Source organism: Acomys minous (assembly GCF_964271855.1).
Source record: "Acomys minous genome assembly, chromosome: 6".
Lineage (NCBI taxonomy): Eukaryota > Metazoa > Chordata > Mammalia > Rodentia > Muridae > Acomys > Acomys minous.
The window spans coordinates 55,711,271-55,727,204 of record NC_140487.1 but is presented as its reverse complement, the minus strand read 5'-3'; the positions used below and the strand labels follow the sequence as shown (position 1 = coordinate 55,727,204).

At 41.2% G+C, this 15,934-nt stretch overlaps 1 protein-coding gene across 3 annotated transcripts in view; it reads left to right on the top strand.

Annotated features, from left to right (window-relative positions):
• The first annotated feature begins 431 nt into the window (after positions 1–431).
• Positions 432–15,934, top strand: part of TAX1BP1 (Tax1 binding protein 1) — a 55,578-nt gene continuing 40,075 nt past the window's right edge. For all 3 annotated transcript variants that reach the window (XM_084786338.1, XM_084786337.1, XM_084786336.1), the window contains exons 1-4: positions 432–582; positions 7,431–7,599; positions 13,159–13,261; positions 14,972–15,159. In XM_084786338.1, coding sequence (XP_084642464.1) covers positions 7,438–7,599; positions 13,159–13,261; positions 14,972–15,159 — 453 coding nt within the window. In that variant the 5' untranslated portion in view covers positions 432–582; positions 7,431–7,437. The remainder of the gene's footprint in view (positions 583–7,430; positions 7,600–13,158; positions 13,262–14,971; positions 15,160–15,934) is intronic.

Genomic DNA, 15,934 nt, shown 5'->3' with positions numbered 1-15,934 from the left:
ACAGCGATCCTCCTGTCTCTGTCTCCCTAGTGCTGGGATTAAAGGCGTGAGCCACCACGCCCGGCTATTATTAGGTGTTTTAATGTTTAATGTAATCTGTTACCCATTCTCCGCTAGTGTGATACAGTAAATGACGTCAGTTTCATGGCAATACGGGAATATGATGATTCAATCCGTTGATAGCTCTGACAGTTCTTGGGAGTTCTCTATAAACCGAAACAGATGTATTGGCTTAGACAATTATTCAAGACCTAGGTCTCCTCTGGGCGATCGTTCCCACCTCGCTGGCAAGTCAGTTGTTGCAAGTTGTTGTGTTTTGTGCTAACTGCGTCACTGAGTGAAAGCCCCAGCTACAAGCTGTCCGGAAAACCACTAAGGCCTCTAACCAGCTGGAGGGTGGAGCGTGTCGCCGCAGAGCATGCGCAGAGGCGGTGGCGGAAGCGAGCGTTCCTGGGGGGCGGAAGTGACGCGACGCCGGCTCTCCGCTTAGAGGAGGTGTAGCCGGTAGGCCGTGGGGAGGTGGTGGCGGTGGCCGCTGAGCTCCGGAGTGCGGCGTAGCGTGCGGGGCGGAGGCCCTGACGGGTAAGGCTTGAGGGCGCGCCGCGTGCCTGGTGCTGCTGCTGGTGGTGGTCCTAGCGCTCGCGCTCCGTCCCTGGAACCTGGGGCTGACGAGTGTTGGGAACTGTCTCCGTGGTGACGAAGCTCTCCTTCCCAAGGACAAGCTTCTCCAGGGCGGCAGCGATTGTGACGTGTGCGCCGGGCTTGGGTTGGCCGTGGAGTGGGAAGCGCGGCGGGAGCGGGTGGGCGCGCTAGGCTGCGGCTGGCCAGGGCCCCCTGTCAGGCAGGAGTCTGGTAGAGAGCGGCGGAGCGCTAGGCCGCCGCCAGCCGGGGTGGGGGTGGGGGACCCAGCCCTGGACACGTCGGACTGTTTTGGTTTGAGTTGCCTCTGGAGGAAGAGGCGGGGACTCCCCTGCGCCGCCTGATCTCGCTGTTTACCTGTTTTAGCCGGAACTCTGGCTTTTTCCTGGCTTGTGGGATTGATTAGTTAAGTCTTGCTGTTTGGAGAGCAGCCTACTGCCCTCCCTTCTCCTCCCCCACCCCTCCCACCCCGGGTTCCTGGAGAGGGCTTTAAGAAATCCTGGGGTGGACCTCATAGCTCTTTGGCCTTCCGGACTTGATTTCATGACCCCGCCTCCCTCGCCCCACCTCCCGTCGACGTTCACCGAGGTTTAGACCCGTCCAAAGGTGCCCGACGTGTTCTGGCTGGCGGTCCTCGCCCGAAAACTGTACTGTTAAAACTTAGTTGGGCTGGACGCTTGTATTTTTCTATGGAGAAATATGAATTGCAATTTGTTGCTGAAAGTTTTGTTGGAAAGCGTTGTGGCATTTGACAATGATAGACTTTTCGCCTTTTTAGTTCAGTTAGTATGTTACAGATTCTGACGGGAGGAATTTATCGTTGCTCCCTGCCAGTGGTTAAATTTTGGGATAAGTACGCGAACAAATACTAAGGCTTTAGTGTTCAATCCAGGAACATTTGAAAAAAGATTACTTGAATAATACTCGGTAACGTGAGCTGATTAAGTGGCTTGTGATCTTTAAGGAGCTTTAAGGTGCTAGCCAGGCGGGGCGAAGAGGCCAAGGCCTCTCCTCCGTTTCTGGTAAAAATTAGGTCTCTGTACGTTCCTCCCGAACACTAGGATTACAGGCAAACAGCACCACCCTGGACTTAGATTTCTGCAAGAGTATATTTGACTATGCTAGAAATGACCAGTTAATCCCCTCATCCTCTGTTAAATTTCTGATAAAATTGTGTCGTATTACTTGTCTTCAAGCTATTACTTAGCTGCAAAGCATTTGCTCTTAGGATCACAGCCATGTATGTGAAATTTAGCCAATGAATACCTTTTCTGGGACAAAACTAACGTTTTGGCATTATTAGTTAAAGGATGCTGTTTAAAAAAAATCTTTAGACTTATTTTGTGTATGAGTGTTTTGCCTGCAGTATGTTATGTGCGCCATGTGTATGCTTGGTTGCCATGTAAGTCAGAAGAGGGTGTCAGATCCCTTGAATCTAGAGTGATAAATTGTAGTGAATTGCCATGTAGGTGTTAGGAACCCAACCTGGGTCCTCTGTGAGAGCAGTAAGTGCTCTTAACTACTGAGTCAAATCTCCAGCCTCTAGGGTGCTAGGTTTATATTTCTTTTTATATTTATGTTTACATTAATATTTCTTTGGGAGAATTAATTACCTTACCTGTAAAGTTTGTTTTTACTTATTAATTGGGAGGGTCTCACTTTGTAGCCCTGGCCTTGAACTCAGAGATCTGCCTGCCTCTACTTAACCTTCTGAATGCTGTAGCTTTGGCTGTCCTGAACTCACTTTGTAGACCAGGCTGGCCTCGAACTCACAGTGATCCGCCTGCCTCTGCCTCCCAAGTGCTGGGATTAAAGGCATGCGCCACCATGCCCAGCTATGCTGGTAAAGTTTATTGGAGTATATTCTTTTGGAATGATTGTTAGAATGTAAACTTTGGGCTTTATGCACTTGTGGCTCTAAAGTTTACATAGTTTTAAATAAGCCTTAGGAGAAATCACAAAATTCCTGTCCCCTAATACTTGTGGGTCAAGAGCATACTGTTTTAGAAATGAATTTGTAAAAAGACAAAAACAAAAAGTTAAGTCAGACCTGATGTTGTGTCACCTGGAATTCCAGCACTTGGGAGGCAGGAGGAATGTCATGAGCCTTTCTGTAAACCAATATCCATATCTCACCATTATCACTTTAAAACATCTAGCCCTAAAAACACCTTAACCCCTAAAAAACTAAGCGTAATTGTAAAACTAAACTATCTGATCTTCAACCTCATCAGAGACTTGAGGGAATAAAATTAGTTACCTGAGTGTACAGGTGGAAATAGCCAGTTGTGCTGGCACACACCTTTAATTCCAGCACTTGGGAGGCAGAGGATGGTGGACCTCTGTGAGTTTGAAGCAGCCTGGTCTACAAAGTGAGTCTAGGGCAGCCAAGGCTACACAGAGAAACCCTGTCTCCAGGGAGTTAAAAAAACCAAAACAGCAGGGCATGGTGGCACATTTAATCCCAGCACTAGGGAGGCAGAGACAGGCGGATCACTGTTTGAGTTCGAGGCCAGCCTGGTACACAAAGCTAGTCCAGGGCCGCCAAGACTACACAGAGAAACTCTGTCTCGAAAACCTAAAAACCAACCAATCAAACACCAAAAAACCCCCAAAACATTGGAAATATCAGATATTTACATTAAGATTTACAAAAGTAGCAAAATTATAATTATAAAGTAGCAACAAAAGCAGTTTTATGGTTGAAGGTCACCACAACCAGAGGAACTGTATGAAAGGGTCCCAGATTTAGAAAAGCTGAGAACCATGGATCTATAGGTATTTTTGTAAATGTGGGAATACATTTCTCTCCTACGTTAACTATTCATACAGTGAGAACCACTTATAATGTCCATTGTGCTTAAGACAGTCTTCTGGTGTTAAATGAAGATATAAATACCTCAAGTTCTATAGTAGCTACTTTTTGGTTATTACAGCTAACCAGCCCTATTGTTTGTATAACCTCGAGCTAAATAATGTGCTGGTCCAAGCCAGTTCCTTAGCCTGATGAATTTCTATTCAGCACAGTTTGCAGTGTTTTCTATTGAAGTAAGACACAGCGTTTATTACTAGCTTGCTTTTTAATTTGCTTTTATTGTCATTATTTTTGAAATTTCTGATCCTACAAAAAGGAACAGAAACAGTGAAATTTAAGATTTTGCTGTTATTTTATTACTCCCTCCCTCCTTCCTAACACATTAGTTCTTTTTTCCTTTTTCTTTTTCTGGAGTTTTAAAAGCAAGTGCTAGAAATCAAGCCTTTTTACCTGTATTTAGTAGCTAAGTGATGAAGATTTTTAAGAAAAATAATGTATATCACACGGAGCTTTTCTGAAGTTTAATTGGTAGGATAAGTGAAATATCTTAAATTTTAAAAGCCGAGTTTATTTCATATGGAGCTACTGAAAGAAGCACTACCACAAAAGGCTGCTCTCTTGGAGCTGGTAAAAGCCTAAGAGTGATAAGAAAAGGTGCAACTGAAATGCCTTTTCCTTCTTAATTTTAGCCATTTGCTTAGCTTAATTCCTGCTATCTCTTACTTATCTTGTCTTTAGATATTAGTAGAAATAATAAAATTGGGTTTTAGTGCAAAGATGTCAGAGTAGTGCTTCTCAGCCTTCCTAACCCTGCTACCCTTTAATACAGTTCCTCCGGTTGTGGTGACGCCCAGTCATAAAATTATTGGCATTGCTACTTCAAACTGTAATCTTGCTATTGTTATGAATTGTAGTGCAAATATCTGTGTTTTCAGATGATCTTAGGTGACTCTGGTGAAAGGATCCCATAGGGACGCACAGGTTGAGAACTGTCATAGAATGTAGTTCCCAGCCTGACGCACACAAGGGAATTGTGTTGATACCAGAACTTGGGGCCTGGAATAGGAAGAGTTCACTGTAGCATTTTAGACACTGGTTCCTAGACACGTGCCAGGCCCTTCAGTGAGTAACTGGCAATTTTTTATTTACCTGTTGCTTTCCAGCTTACTGTACTTGTTTCTGTAGCTAGACCTTAAAGACAAGGAAACAGAGTCTGGTATGGGGCAGTCACCTAACTCTTATTTCCTCTTTCCAACTTAGCAGGGCTCCTTCTTTGCTCTGGATACCAGTGAAGCTACACTTCCCAGGCATTACCACCTGGTGATGCAGTGACTTTGCACATGATTCTTTCCTGGGCTATATGCGTTGGCATTCTCAGTGAATTCCAATGTTTTAGTAGCTTTCCTGTCATTTCAATGTATTTCTTATCTGTGGGAAGAGGGAAGCAGAGTTACTGTGCAAGAGTTAGAATGATTCAGGTTTTGCCTATCCCTCTTAACTTTTAAAAATTAGAATATATATTTTTATAAAAGTAAAAAAATAAACCAAAATAATAACAGAATATCTTTTGTAAAATATTTCTATAGCTTTAATAGCATTTGCTCCCAAGGACAAAACTCCGCACTTTAGTACAACTGACCTACATTCCCTGATCTCTCTCTCTCTCTGTGTGTGTGTGTGTGTGTGTATGTGTGTATGTGTGTATGTATGTGTGTCTGTCTGTAAGCCAGAGGATAATGTTAAGTGTTTTCCTCTGTGGCTTTCTACCATATTTATTTTGAATATAGTCTCTCATTGAACCTGGAGTTTTCTGATTCATCTAGACTAGCTAGCCAGTGGGCCCCTAGGATATGCTTGCCTTTATTCCGAAAGCTCTGGGGCTTACAGGTATGTGCCTGGGCATCCGAACTCAGTTCTTGATGCTCGCAAAAATAGATACTTTATCCATCTCTTTGGTCCTCTTGGTTTTGGAGGCACAGGGGTGGGGATTTCAGCTAGGGTTAGACTTCAGATCTCTGTGTAGCTGAGTGATGGTCATGAACCCTTGTGCTTCCAAGTGCTAGGATTATAATTGTGGGCCACCATGTCTGGCTTGACACAGGTTCTTACTTTTCTGATGTGAACATCATGTACATACACACACACACACACACACACACACACACACACACACATAGTTAAAACTTGAGTTGGGGAAGGATTATTAAAATAAGATTTTTATAGCAACATGGTCATTTAAAACAAAGATAACATGTATAAATACTTGTAGGAACTTAAATAATATAAACTTAGGTGTATTTTCCCAAAATTAAATAAGATAATCTACACAATTTGCTCAAAAAGTAAATTAGAGAGAGTTAATAGAGCTTAACCCAGCCTCAGGTTCAGAGGTGTGACATCCAACTTAGATGGTGTTCCAGAGTGTGTGCCCCTCCCCCTATTGTCTGGATAGACTTCTTTACAAAAGTAGTTCTTTGAAGTGGCACCCATGCCAGGTAGTTTGCATCTCCCTGGATGGCATGTTTCCATAGGAGAACTTACGCAGTCAGTGGTGGCTGCCAGTATTGGTGAAGACATGCATGTCTTTTTCTGGTTGGTTGGTTTCTCCCCCATTTCCTGAAGTAGGGTGTCTGTGTAGCCCAGGCTGGCCTTGAACTATCTTCCTGCTTCAGCCTGCTTAATTTAGGATTCCAGTTTTGTGTCCCCATGCCTAACTGAATTATGGTTTTTTTTAAAAAAATTAGTTTTTAGTGTTTTATTTTCTATTTTTTGGTTGGTTGTTTTTTTTTGTTTTGTTTTTTGGTCTCACTATGAAGCCATTGCTGGTTTCAGATTTGAGGCAATCCTGCTTTAGCTTCCAGAGTGCTGATATAGGCCTGCAGCACAAATGAGTAATGTCTGTTCACAGACAGAAAGTACAAATGCAGTACTTTCTAATTGGAAACTTCATTGTGAAGTAAATTAGGTTAGTTAGTTTTGTGTGTGTGTGTGTGTGTGTCTTGGTTTCTGTCACTGTTACTAAGGTCCTGTGTAATAATCTAAAAGCAAGCGCTATTGATGTTGACCAGCTGAGAAAGCTTACATGCTTAAAGCCCAGGAAGCCTGGCGGAGCCTGGGATCAGAGTGAAATGCCTGGTGCTCTATTTGGCTGCGTAGAGAGTTAAGGATATTTAGAGAGACTGGGATACAGGAATGTGCGTATGTTTGTACGTGAGCACAGAATCATAATTGCTTTCTTTTAAAGGCCCTTAATGATTCTGATAGAAAACCAGGATTGAGAAAGGATGGTCCAAGTTATCACTTGGGTGAGACTGTAAACAGAATGTTAGCGTCAGGTTCGCTTACTGTAATCTAGAACCTGGGGAGAGGAAGGAGGTAGGAAGGCCTTGATTAGGGAGGAATGTGGTGTTCAGGGTTTCTGTACCCAAAGGAAGAGTTAACTCAACAGTACCTAATAAAATACTGATATTTAACTTTCTTTATTTCTTTTTTCCTTTTCCTTTTCCTTTTTTCATACACTTCTTTGTGCTAGAGAGAGGCCATCAGGTTTATACTGGCAGAGTCTACATTAAAATACCGCTGGTTCCTTTGCTTTTTGTTAAGACTAGAGGGCTTGGCTTTCCAGGAAGTGCTACACTGCATTGAGTTGAGTTTTGTTTCAAGATGGATCTTATTATTTGGCTTATTAAACTCACTTGTAGGTTCCTGAGTCATAATAGCTTTAATTTCTCAAATTATATTTTTGTATTTGGTCACATCTTAAAGAAATACTTCTCATGTTTAAGGCATATAAATATTTAAAATTAGAATTGAAAGTTCTGTTTGGGTGTGTGCCGTGCTGGGGGTGAACCTCATGCGGGAGGAACAAGAGCTTGACTCACTGAGTTGTTCCCCATGCCAAAGGTTACCTGAGTTTTGAAAGGAAACGTTTATTCTTACTTGACAGTGTCTAACTTGTATGAATTACTCTTTTCAGATTCACAATGACATCCTTTCAAGAAGTCCCGTTACAGACTTCCAACTTTGCCCATGTCATCTTTCAAAATGTGGCTAAAAGTTACCTACCTAATGCACACTTGGAGTGTCATTACACCTTAACTCCATATATCCATCCACATTCCAAAGATTGGGTTGGCATATTCAAGGTAAGAAAGCCTTCTGCGTGTGCACACACACGTCATGGTTTGTGTCTAGTCAGAGGACAATTTGAAGGAGTTAGTTTGGCTTAGTTTGGCTGTATCCATCTACCATATGGGTTTTGGGGATTGAACTCTGGTCATCAGGTTTGGTGCCAGGCACCTTTACCTGAAGAGCCAGCTCACCAACCTCTGAGTGTTTTCCTTAAATAGAGACTTGGATGTAGCTTATACCAGCCTTGTCCTAACAAACACTACATTAAGGTTCAGTGTTGTATCACCATGGGACAATACAACACTGTATAGTCACTTACACACTGGGAACTTAATTCCACAGGTTTTCTTCTCTGTGATCAAAAGGTCCAACTTGGGTAAGGCATTGGTGAAACCTTTAGAGTCACTTTCTGTGTATGCATGCATCTGTGTTATCTGTACTGGGCATTGACCCCAGGGCTCCATGGGCAGGTACTGTACAAGTGAGCTTCATCTTCAGCTCAGAGTCGCTTTTTAAAAAATATTTCAAATTTTCTCCCATTTCACACTTAAAGGGGAAAAAAATGACCAATTTTTTAGGTTCCCAAATTGTATACAGTCTCTTCTAGTCATTTGTGATTTATTGTCATTTGTAGTCATTCATTGCCTCATGTGTCACTTAAATACTGCTCATATTGTAATTGGACTATTTTTAGGTGAATGTTTTATTTTACTTGACAGAACAGTAACTTTTTTGTTGGCAGGTTCATACAGTCACCAATCATTTTTTCATAATATTTACTTGAAAATTATATCTCAGTGGCTCCTACTTTGGTATTCACTATGCTGGAGGCTTTCTGCATTTTTCTGGTTCTTCGGAATATAGCACAGCGCAAACATCATCATTTGATCAGTAAAAGTAATTCACGGCTAGTCAAACATAGATGCAGTTTCAAAAGGCTTGAAAAAAAATATTTTTAGTTCTTTTCTGTTTACTGCATGGAATTATACTGCTCCAAATTAAAAGTGGATCCTGAATGGTTACATTATACAAGCTGTGAAGTTTTTTAAACCTGTGACGGGAGACAAAAGGGAAAGTCTACTGATTCCAAGGAACTCCTCACTTAAGCTTCAGAGCCACAAACACTTTAACCTTACGAACCGTAGGCAGTCCACGAACTGCATATGTTCTTACACTGGTCACCCCGAAGCTGAATTACTCCATGTTCTGCATGCTCAGTTACAGCACCATTGCCGGAAGATGGCTTCTGCTTACCATAATCGTCAGCGATCCGTTGGACAGTACTAAGGGTCTTCCTGCCCTTTCTCTGTTGAATTCTTATATAGATATAATCCTCCATGCCCATAGAAAGCAGGTCATCACCCTGAAAGAGTGGAGGTTCTGGGTAGTGGCCAAATGTGTCGTAGTCTTTATGTATATTGTTGTAGAATCAGCTCATTTAGTTAGTTGCACCAGGTTTTTATAATAGAACATTTATGTTGTACCCGAAATCTTAAACATTTTTTTTTTAGCAGTCTTAATGCTAGTGTAGACTTAGAACTCTGACCCAGATCACACTGTGTAGCCCAAGCTTGTCTTGAATTTGTGAAGCCTTCTCTTGTTACCCCAAATTTGGGGTGCTTGCTTGAGTGTGCAAGCCCTGCCCACAGGCTCTGCCCACAAAATGCCAAATCTCAGAGTTTAGGTTACACTTTTGCCTTCAACCTTAGCTCAGCTCCAAAACTTAGGCTTCCGTGAAGACCCCACAGTGGAGGCCTCTGCCAGTTTGAGGAGTCTTGTGCTGTTTCCACAAATAAGCCTGTTCTGCAGACATAAACCAAGTTAACTGCTGTGGAAAGTAGGTTTCAAACTGCTTGAATGCTTTGTTTCATGTTTTTGTTACTTCTCAAAACCTTCTGTTAAAAGCGATTTAATCCACCCATTATAAAGCTGTGGTTATATTGTATGATAGAGGTTCTCCCTGGATTGTAATGTTTTTTTCCTCCAGACAAGGTTTCTCTGTGTAGCCTTGGCTGTCCTAGACTCGCTTTGTAAACCAGGCTGGCCTTGAACTCACAGCAATCCTGCCTCTGCCTCCTGAGTGCTGGGATTAAAGGTGTGTTCCACCAGGTGGCCCAGCTGATTGAAGTGTTTTTGGCTGAGAAAATTGCAGGTATTCTTACAGGAGATCATTTGTATGATAGCTTAGTTTTCCCTCACTCCTTAGATCTTGATAATAATTGGTGTCTCTTTGGGCTTATCCTAGTCAAGGTGCTCTGAGGTTATTTAAGCTGCCCTCAAACTCATTATAGCCCAGGCTACCTCACCCTCCCAAATTCTGGGACTCTTGACAGAGACCAACATGCTTTGTATTGTATTTCTTTACTTTGTTCATTTCCTTTTTCATACCTAGTAAGTTTCAGCTGCTACTTGAACAAATATGCTCTAGGTTCTGTTTCTTTCTAGAACTCTTCAGTGAATATATTCTTCTTGTATTCTCTTCCTCTTTTCTTCCTCTTCTTCCTCCTTTATTAGTGAGTCTTGTACTATTGCTCGGGCTAGTCTTGAATTTACAGCCATTTCTCAGCCTCACGAGTAATAGGGTTAAAGATGTGTACCACTATTTTGTTTGTTTTTACTGATAGGTTTCCTTATGCTCAGCCCTACCTTTCCCTACCCTTTTATATTCCTTTGACCCAGTTATTAATATTAACATTTTAAATTACATTTAGTTAATTTTATGTGTACTAGTGTCACTATGTGTGTGTGTATGTGTGTCTGTCTGTCCAGGTCAGAGGACAATTTTTAGGAGTCAGTTCTATTCTTCCATGCAGGTCCCAGTGATTGAACTAGGAGGCCTCAGACTTGCTGTACAGTTGATGTCTGGCCAAGTTTGCAGGATATCTATTCTGCTTAAGTCAGTTGTAGAAACTGAAATTTCAATTCTGTTACTGTATTCTTCATCTGTAGATATGTGTGGCTCTTTCATGTTGTTGTTAGGCTTCATTATTTTGTATAGTTGAGTATCTGAGTGCATTGAACTTAATTAAAATGATTATTTTGGATTGTTGGTCAGATAATTCATTGAGCTTCTTGAGGTTATTTTCTTTTAGTTTCATGATATTTCTTTGTTTTGTTTTTTGAGACATGGTTTCTCTGTGTAGCCTTGGCTGTCCTAGACTTGCTTTGTAGACCAAGCTGGCCTTGAACTCACAGCGATCCACCTGCCTCTGACTCCCAAGTGCTAGGATTAAAGGCGTGAGTCACCATGCCTGGCCTTCATGATGTTTCTTAAGATAATTTCTTCCTTTGGATCGTCTATTCTTCAGAATAATTTTCTCGTTTTGTGAATTCAGTAGTTTCCTCTTTGAGCCATTGTTTTGTACAAAGAGGATTTTCAGTATATACCCTGCCCAAAGGTTCTTGGGGTCCCCTTAAATCTTTTACTGAAATGTATTACGTTGTTGATCTTTTGTGTAATTTCCCAACCTGAAGGCATTGCTTGTTTCAGGAGTTTGTACTCTTTCTCCCTCTTGTGTGTGTCTGTGGTACTGCATGCTTCTCTGATAGAGCAGGCTATTGAGCAGTCCCTTTTCCCCAGCACCGAGGCACCTAAAGTATCCTGGTTTTGTTGGTGGCAGAAACCTGCACAGTCCATCATCAAGTCTCTGTTAGATACATGCCCTGTTCTTCCCTGACGCTGCACTTCCAACCCCAAAAGAGTGAAAGTGCAGTTGGGATCTTTCTCCTGAGCCTGCTGAGTTGAGCCTGCTTAGAAAAACAATTCCTCTTTTGTTTTTCTGTGGAGCTGTTCTTGAATTGTAGCTCGCCTGGAGTACTCGTTTTTGTAGTGGGCTTTTGGATTTCTCCCAAAGGATTTTCTGGATTATGAACTGTTAAATTGATGACTGTCTAGAGGTTGAGTGTGCCCTGTTTAGTTTTGATGTTACTTTCACTTTCAGTTAGTTGGTAAAAGATTTCTTTCTCAAAAAAAAAATTATTCTTTCTCATGCAGTATATTTTTCTCAGTGCAGACAAAAGAAGGCTTTTTCCTCCCTTCTCTGTCTTTTATCAAGTGTACTTCTCTTGGGAACTAAATACTCATAGTGCCAGTGTTTTGGTAGAGTTTCAGGAGGTGTGAAGAGTGTCATTTGTTCTGTCAGGAAAGGAATGAGAAGAACTAGTGTTTAAGAGTTTTGGACTTTTAAGTTCCACTTCTCTTTGTTCTCACTAATGGCACACAGCTTCAGTTTAGTCAAAGTCGTAGGACATGGGGCTGGTGAAGACAGCTCAAAAAGTAACACAAAGGCAGGCAGCCAGAGTTCAACACACACACACACACACACACACACACACACACACACACACCCACGAATCTAGAAAAATCATAGAACATAGAATCTAAGGCTGTGGTGGTTGTATACTTTTAAGTCATGTTGCTAGCAATGTACTTGCTTTACATTTACCTGTAAACAGTATTTAACACAGTCTGTTTAGAAAACTCAGTTTGAGATCTGTAGTGTGTATATTAAGGTTGAAAATATTACATACATTTTAATTTTCATTACTGTATATTGTATGTAAGGACATTTCTCATATGAATATTCAATGTGCTTTGAACATCTTTCCTTGCATACCTCCAAGTTGAAAATATGTTAGAAGGTGAGATGTAAGTGATCTCTTAGAATGTAAATATTCCCCCACCAAAGATACACAAAGAGCTTTCAGGCAGAACTTGCCAAAGATGAGAGATTAGTGACTTAAATTACAGGAGAGTGCCTACATAAAACAAAGCAAGAAGGACAGCCAGGGCTGTTACACATAGAAATCCTGTCTTGAAACTTCCCCAACTCCAAAACAAAAACAAAAAACCCGAAAAACAAAACAAGAGCCCCTCCTTAAAAAAAAACAATGAGACCCTAAATATGAGGTTTAAAATAATAAGTACACAGTGTGGGGGCTGGAAGGTGGCTTAATCAGTAAATTGCCATAAGGACCTCAATTTTGGATCCCTAGCACCCATGTTTATAAAGCTGGGCTTTACATGTCTGTCATCCTGACAGAGACAGAAGACTCTCTAGACCAGTTTGCTGAGCAGCCAGTCTAGTCAAACTCATGAGCTCCAGGATCAATGAGAGACCCTGTCTCGTTTAAAAAAAAAAAAAAGAAAAGAAAAGAAAAGAAAAGAAGAAGAAAGAAAAGGGTGGAGAGCACTGAGAAGACACTCAACAGACACTCAACATTGACCCCTGACATCTCCGTACATAATCATGCTCCTGTGCACACACAGATTCACAGTGTATAGTGACATAATTATTTTAAATAAAGCAGAAGACTTCATATTTGATCATGTGTGTTTTTAGATTTTTTCTTGGGGAAATTAGATAGCACTTTGCATTTGAAAATTTAGGAGAGATTTCAGTTTATGTAAATTGCAGCGGCTTTAGGTCATAGTTTAATTATAATTGACACGCCTGATAACTCAACATTTGTAAACATGAAATGCATATTTTAACTTAAGGATGTAATAAACATGTTGTATCTAGCTAATAGTAAGGTATTTACTTAGATTCTTTCTTAAATTTCTCTCTTAGGTTGGATGGAGTACTGCTCGGGATTACTACACATTTTTATGGTCTCCTATGCCTGAACATTATGTGGAAGGATCAACAGTCAACTGTGTACTAGCATTTCAAGGTACGAGCTGAAGCCTGAAGGAGTTGGTCAAGCTAGCAGCCTTTATTGTAGCTCTGTTTCAGGCATGTCTAAATAAGGCTTTCTTGAGTAAAAGATGAATGTAAATACCACATTTAGGGCACATGATATTTTCATAGCTGCTCAGAAGGCTTTTCTTTTTTTTTAATGAAGCAAACTTGGAGTTTAAGAAAAGGTTTTGATGCAGACTTAACTGTTGTAAGCAGTAAGAAGGGAAGGGAGTCAAGAGGACAGAAATACATATCCTTACACACAAGCTGAGGACTGAGTGCATGTCTAGGAAAAAAATATCGGTCAAGGATGAAGTTGAAATTGCCACTATACTCATATGTATTTTCAGAAGACCCTTTCATTTATGCTAGTTGATTTGTCACTTGAGAGGGACATAAACCATAGTGTGCCCTCGTTTCACGGGTATTGTCTTCCTCTTTCTGGCTCCTTTGGGATTAATTATTCATGGAACTGCATATCCTTGGCTTTAGCAAGTCCACTATAATATTTACTCGAAGTACCTTAGGAGAAGAGGACTATGGTTTTATTTTATGCATTGGGAAAGGCTACTGAGAGACTTTCATTGTGGGTCCTTAGGCCAATGTTTATCTCTAGATAATAGAGTAAAAAGTTTTATTGTGCTATGATTGCACTCTAGGGTAACTACAGATAATGAACATGTACTGTGTGTTTCAGAAGATAGAATAAGAGAATCTTATCTTTTCTATTATAATACACTGTAACCAAAACAACTTACAGAAGAAAGGTTTTATTTGGGGCTTTCAGTTTCAGAGAGAAAGCCCTTGACCATCATGGTGGGTAGCAGGGCAGCAGACAGCCAGGTGTGCCACTGCAGCAGTAGCTTGTAGAGACAAGCAGAAGGCAGAGAGAGCTGACTAGGGATGACTGGGCCTTTGGAACTCGGTGGCATACCTCCTCTAATAAGGCCACATCTCCTAATCATTTCCAAACGGCTCTACCACATGAAGCCCAAACATGCAAATATAGGAGCCAAGGGGCCTTACTCATTCATATCAACACACACACACACACACACACGCAGAGAAGGGGAGACAGAATAGGGGGAGAGGCTGGAGAGATGGCTTAGTGGTTAAGTACATGGGCTGGTCTTGCAGAGGCACAGGTTCTATCCAGTACCCTTGTAACTCATAGTCACCTGTAGAACTTGAGACACAGTTATTAGCTAATGCTTCCTTCTGACCCCCAGGCGTCACGAATTAAGGTGGTGCACAGACATAAATACAGACAAAAACTGTACATATAGATAAAAAATGAATAAAAAAATAAAGGTTGGTGGCGCTGGGGCTTGGAGAGATGGTTCAGAGGTTAAGGACACTGACTGCTCCTCAGAGGTCCTGAGTTCAATTCCCAGCAACTACGTGGTGGCTCAAAACCATCTATAATGTGATTTGATGCCCTCTTCTGGCCTGCAGGTGTACGTGCAAGCGTAGCATTGTATACATAATAATAAATAAATCTTAAAAATAAAAGGTGGAATAGGTGTACGATAAAACTTTGGGCTGTGTTTGAGAAGAAAGAGTATAGCTTGGATTGATAAATTTGTGAACAATAGAAAAGACTATAAATATCAGAATTGTAGTATGGAAGATGGAAAGTACTGTTAAATAAATTAGCATTTTCTAATAGCAAGCTTAATCGTTTTTATTACTCACCTCTTAGGATATTACCTTCCAAATGATGATGGAGAATTTTATCAGTTCTGTTACGTCACCCATAAGGGTGAAATTCGTGGAGCAAGCACTCCTTTCCAGTTTCGAGCTGCTTCTCCCGTTGAAGAGCTGCTTACTATGGAAGATGAAGGGAATTCTGATATGTTGGTAGTTACCACAAAAGCTGGCCTTCTTGAGGTGAGTTCCTACAGTGAGGCCTAGAGCTCGCCTTGTCTGGCATTGTGAGAATTTTCAGGTTATGCCAAGAGGGGCTACTAGAACAAAATGTTTTAAAACTAAAATTACAAGTGAATATATGTGTAGAGGCCAGAAGTCAGTGTTGACTGCTTCCTTAGTCACTTTCTCTTTTTTTGGTGTGTGTGTGTGTGTGTGTGTGTGTGTGTGTGTGTGTGTTTCTGAGACAGGTTTTTCTGTGTAACCTTGGCTGTCCTGGACTCACTTTGTAGACCAGGCTGTCCTTGAACTCAGCGATCCACTTGCCTCTGCCTCCCAAGTGCTGGGATTAAAGGCGTGCGCCACCACCGCCTGGCTAGACATATGGATCTTTAAAAGCAGATATTTTATGCTTTTGATTTTTCTTTATTTACATTTAAGAGCTGAGACTAGAAAGAGAAAGATATGAGGTTGCCTGCCTTCTGATGCCAGACTGTCCTAAGACAGTCTATCCAGGAGTGAGAAGGAATGTGAATTCTTCTGTCTTTCCTTCCTTTCTCCAGAAATTCCTCTCTTATCTTAAATAAGAAATGCAACTTTTATAGGGTGTCTGAAACATGTTGTAGTGACAGCTGCCTCTGATCAAGGTTTTTAGCCTGGTATTTGAATGTTAGTCAGAGATACTGAAATAAAACCCTGCTCTTAGGAATGCAGTTAGCATTGATGTGCGGGATTTTTTTGTTTTTTTGTTTTTTTTAAATACTTATCAGACCACCCTTATCTCAAGCCCTGCACATGA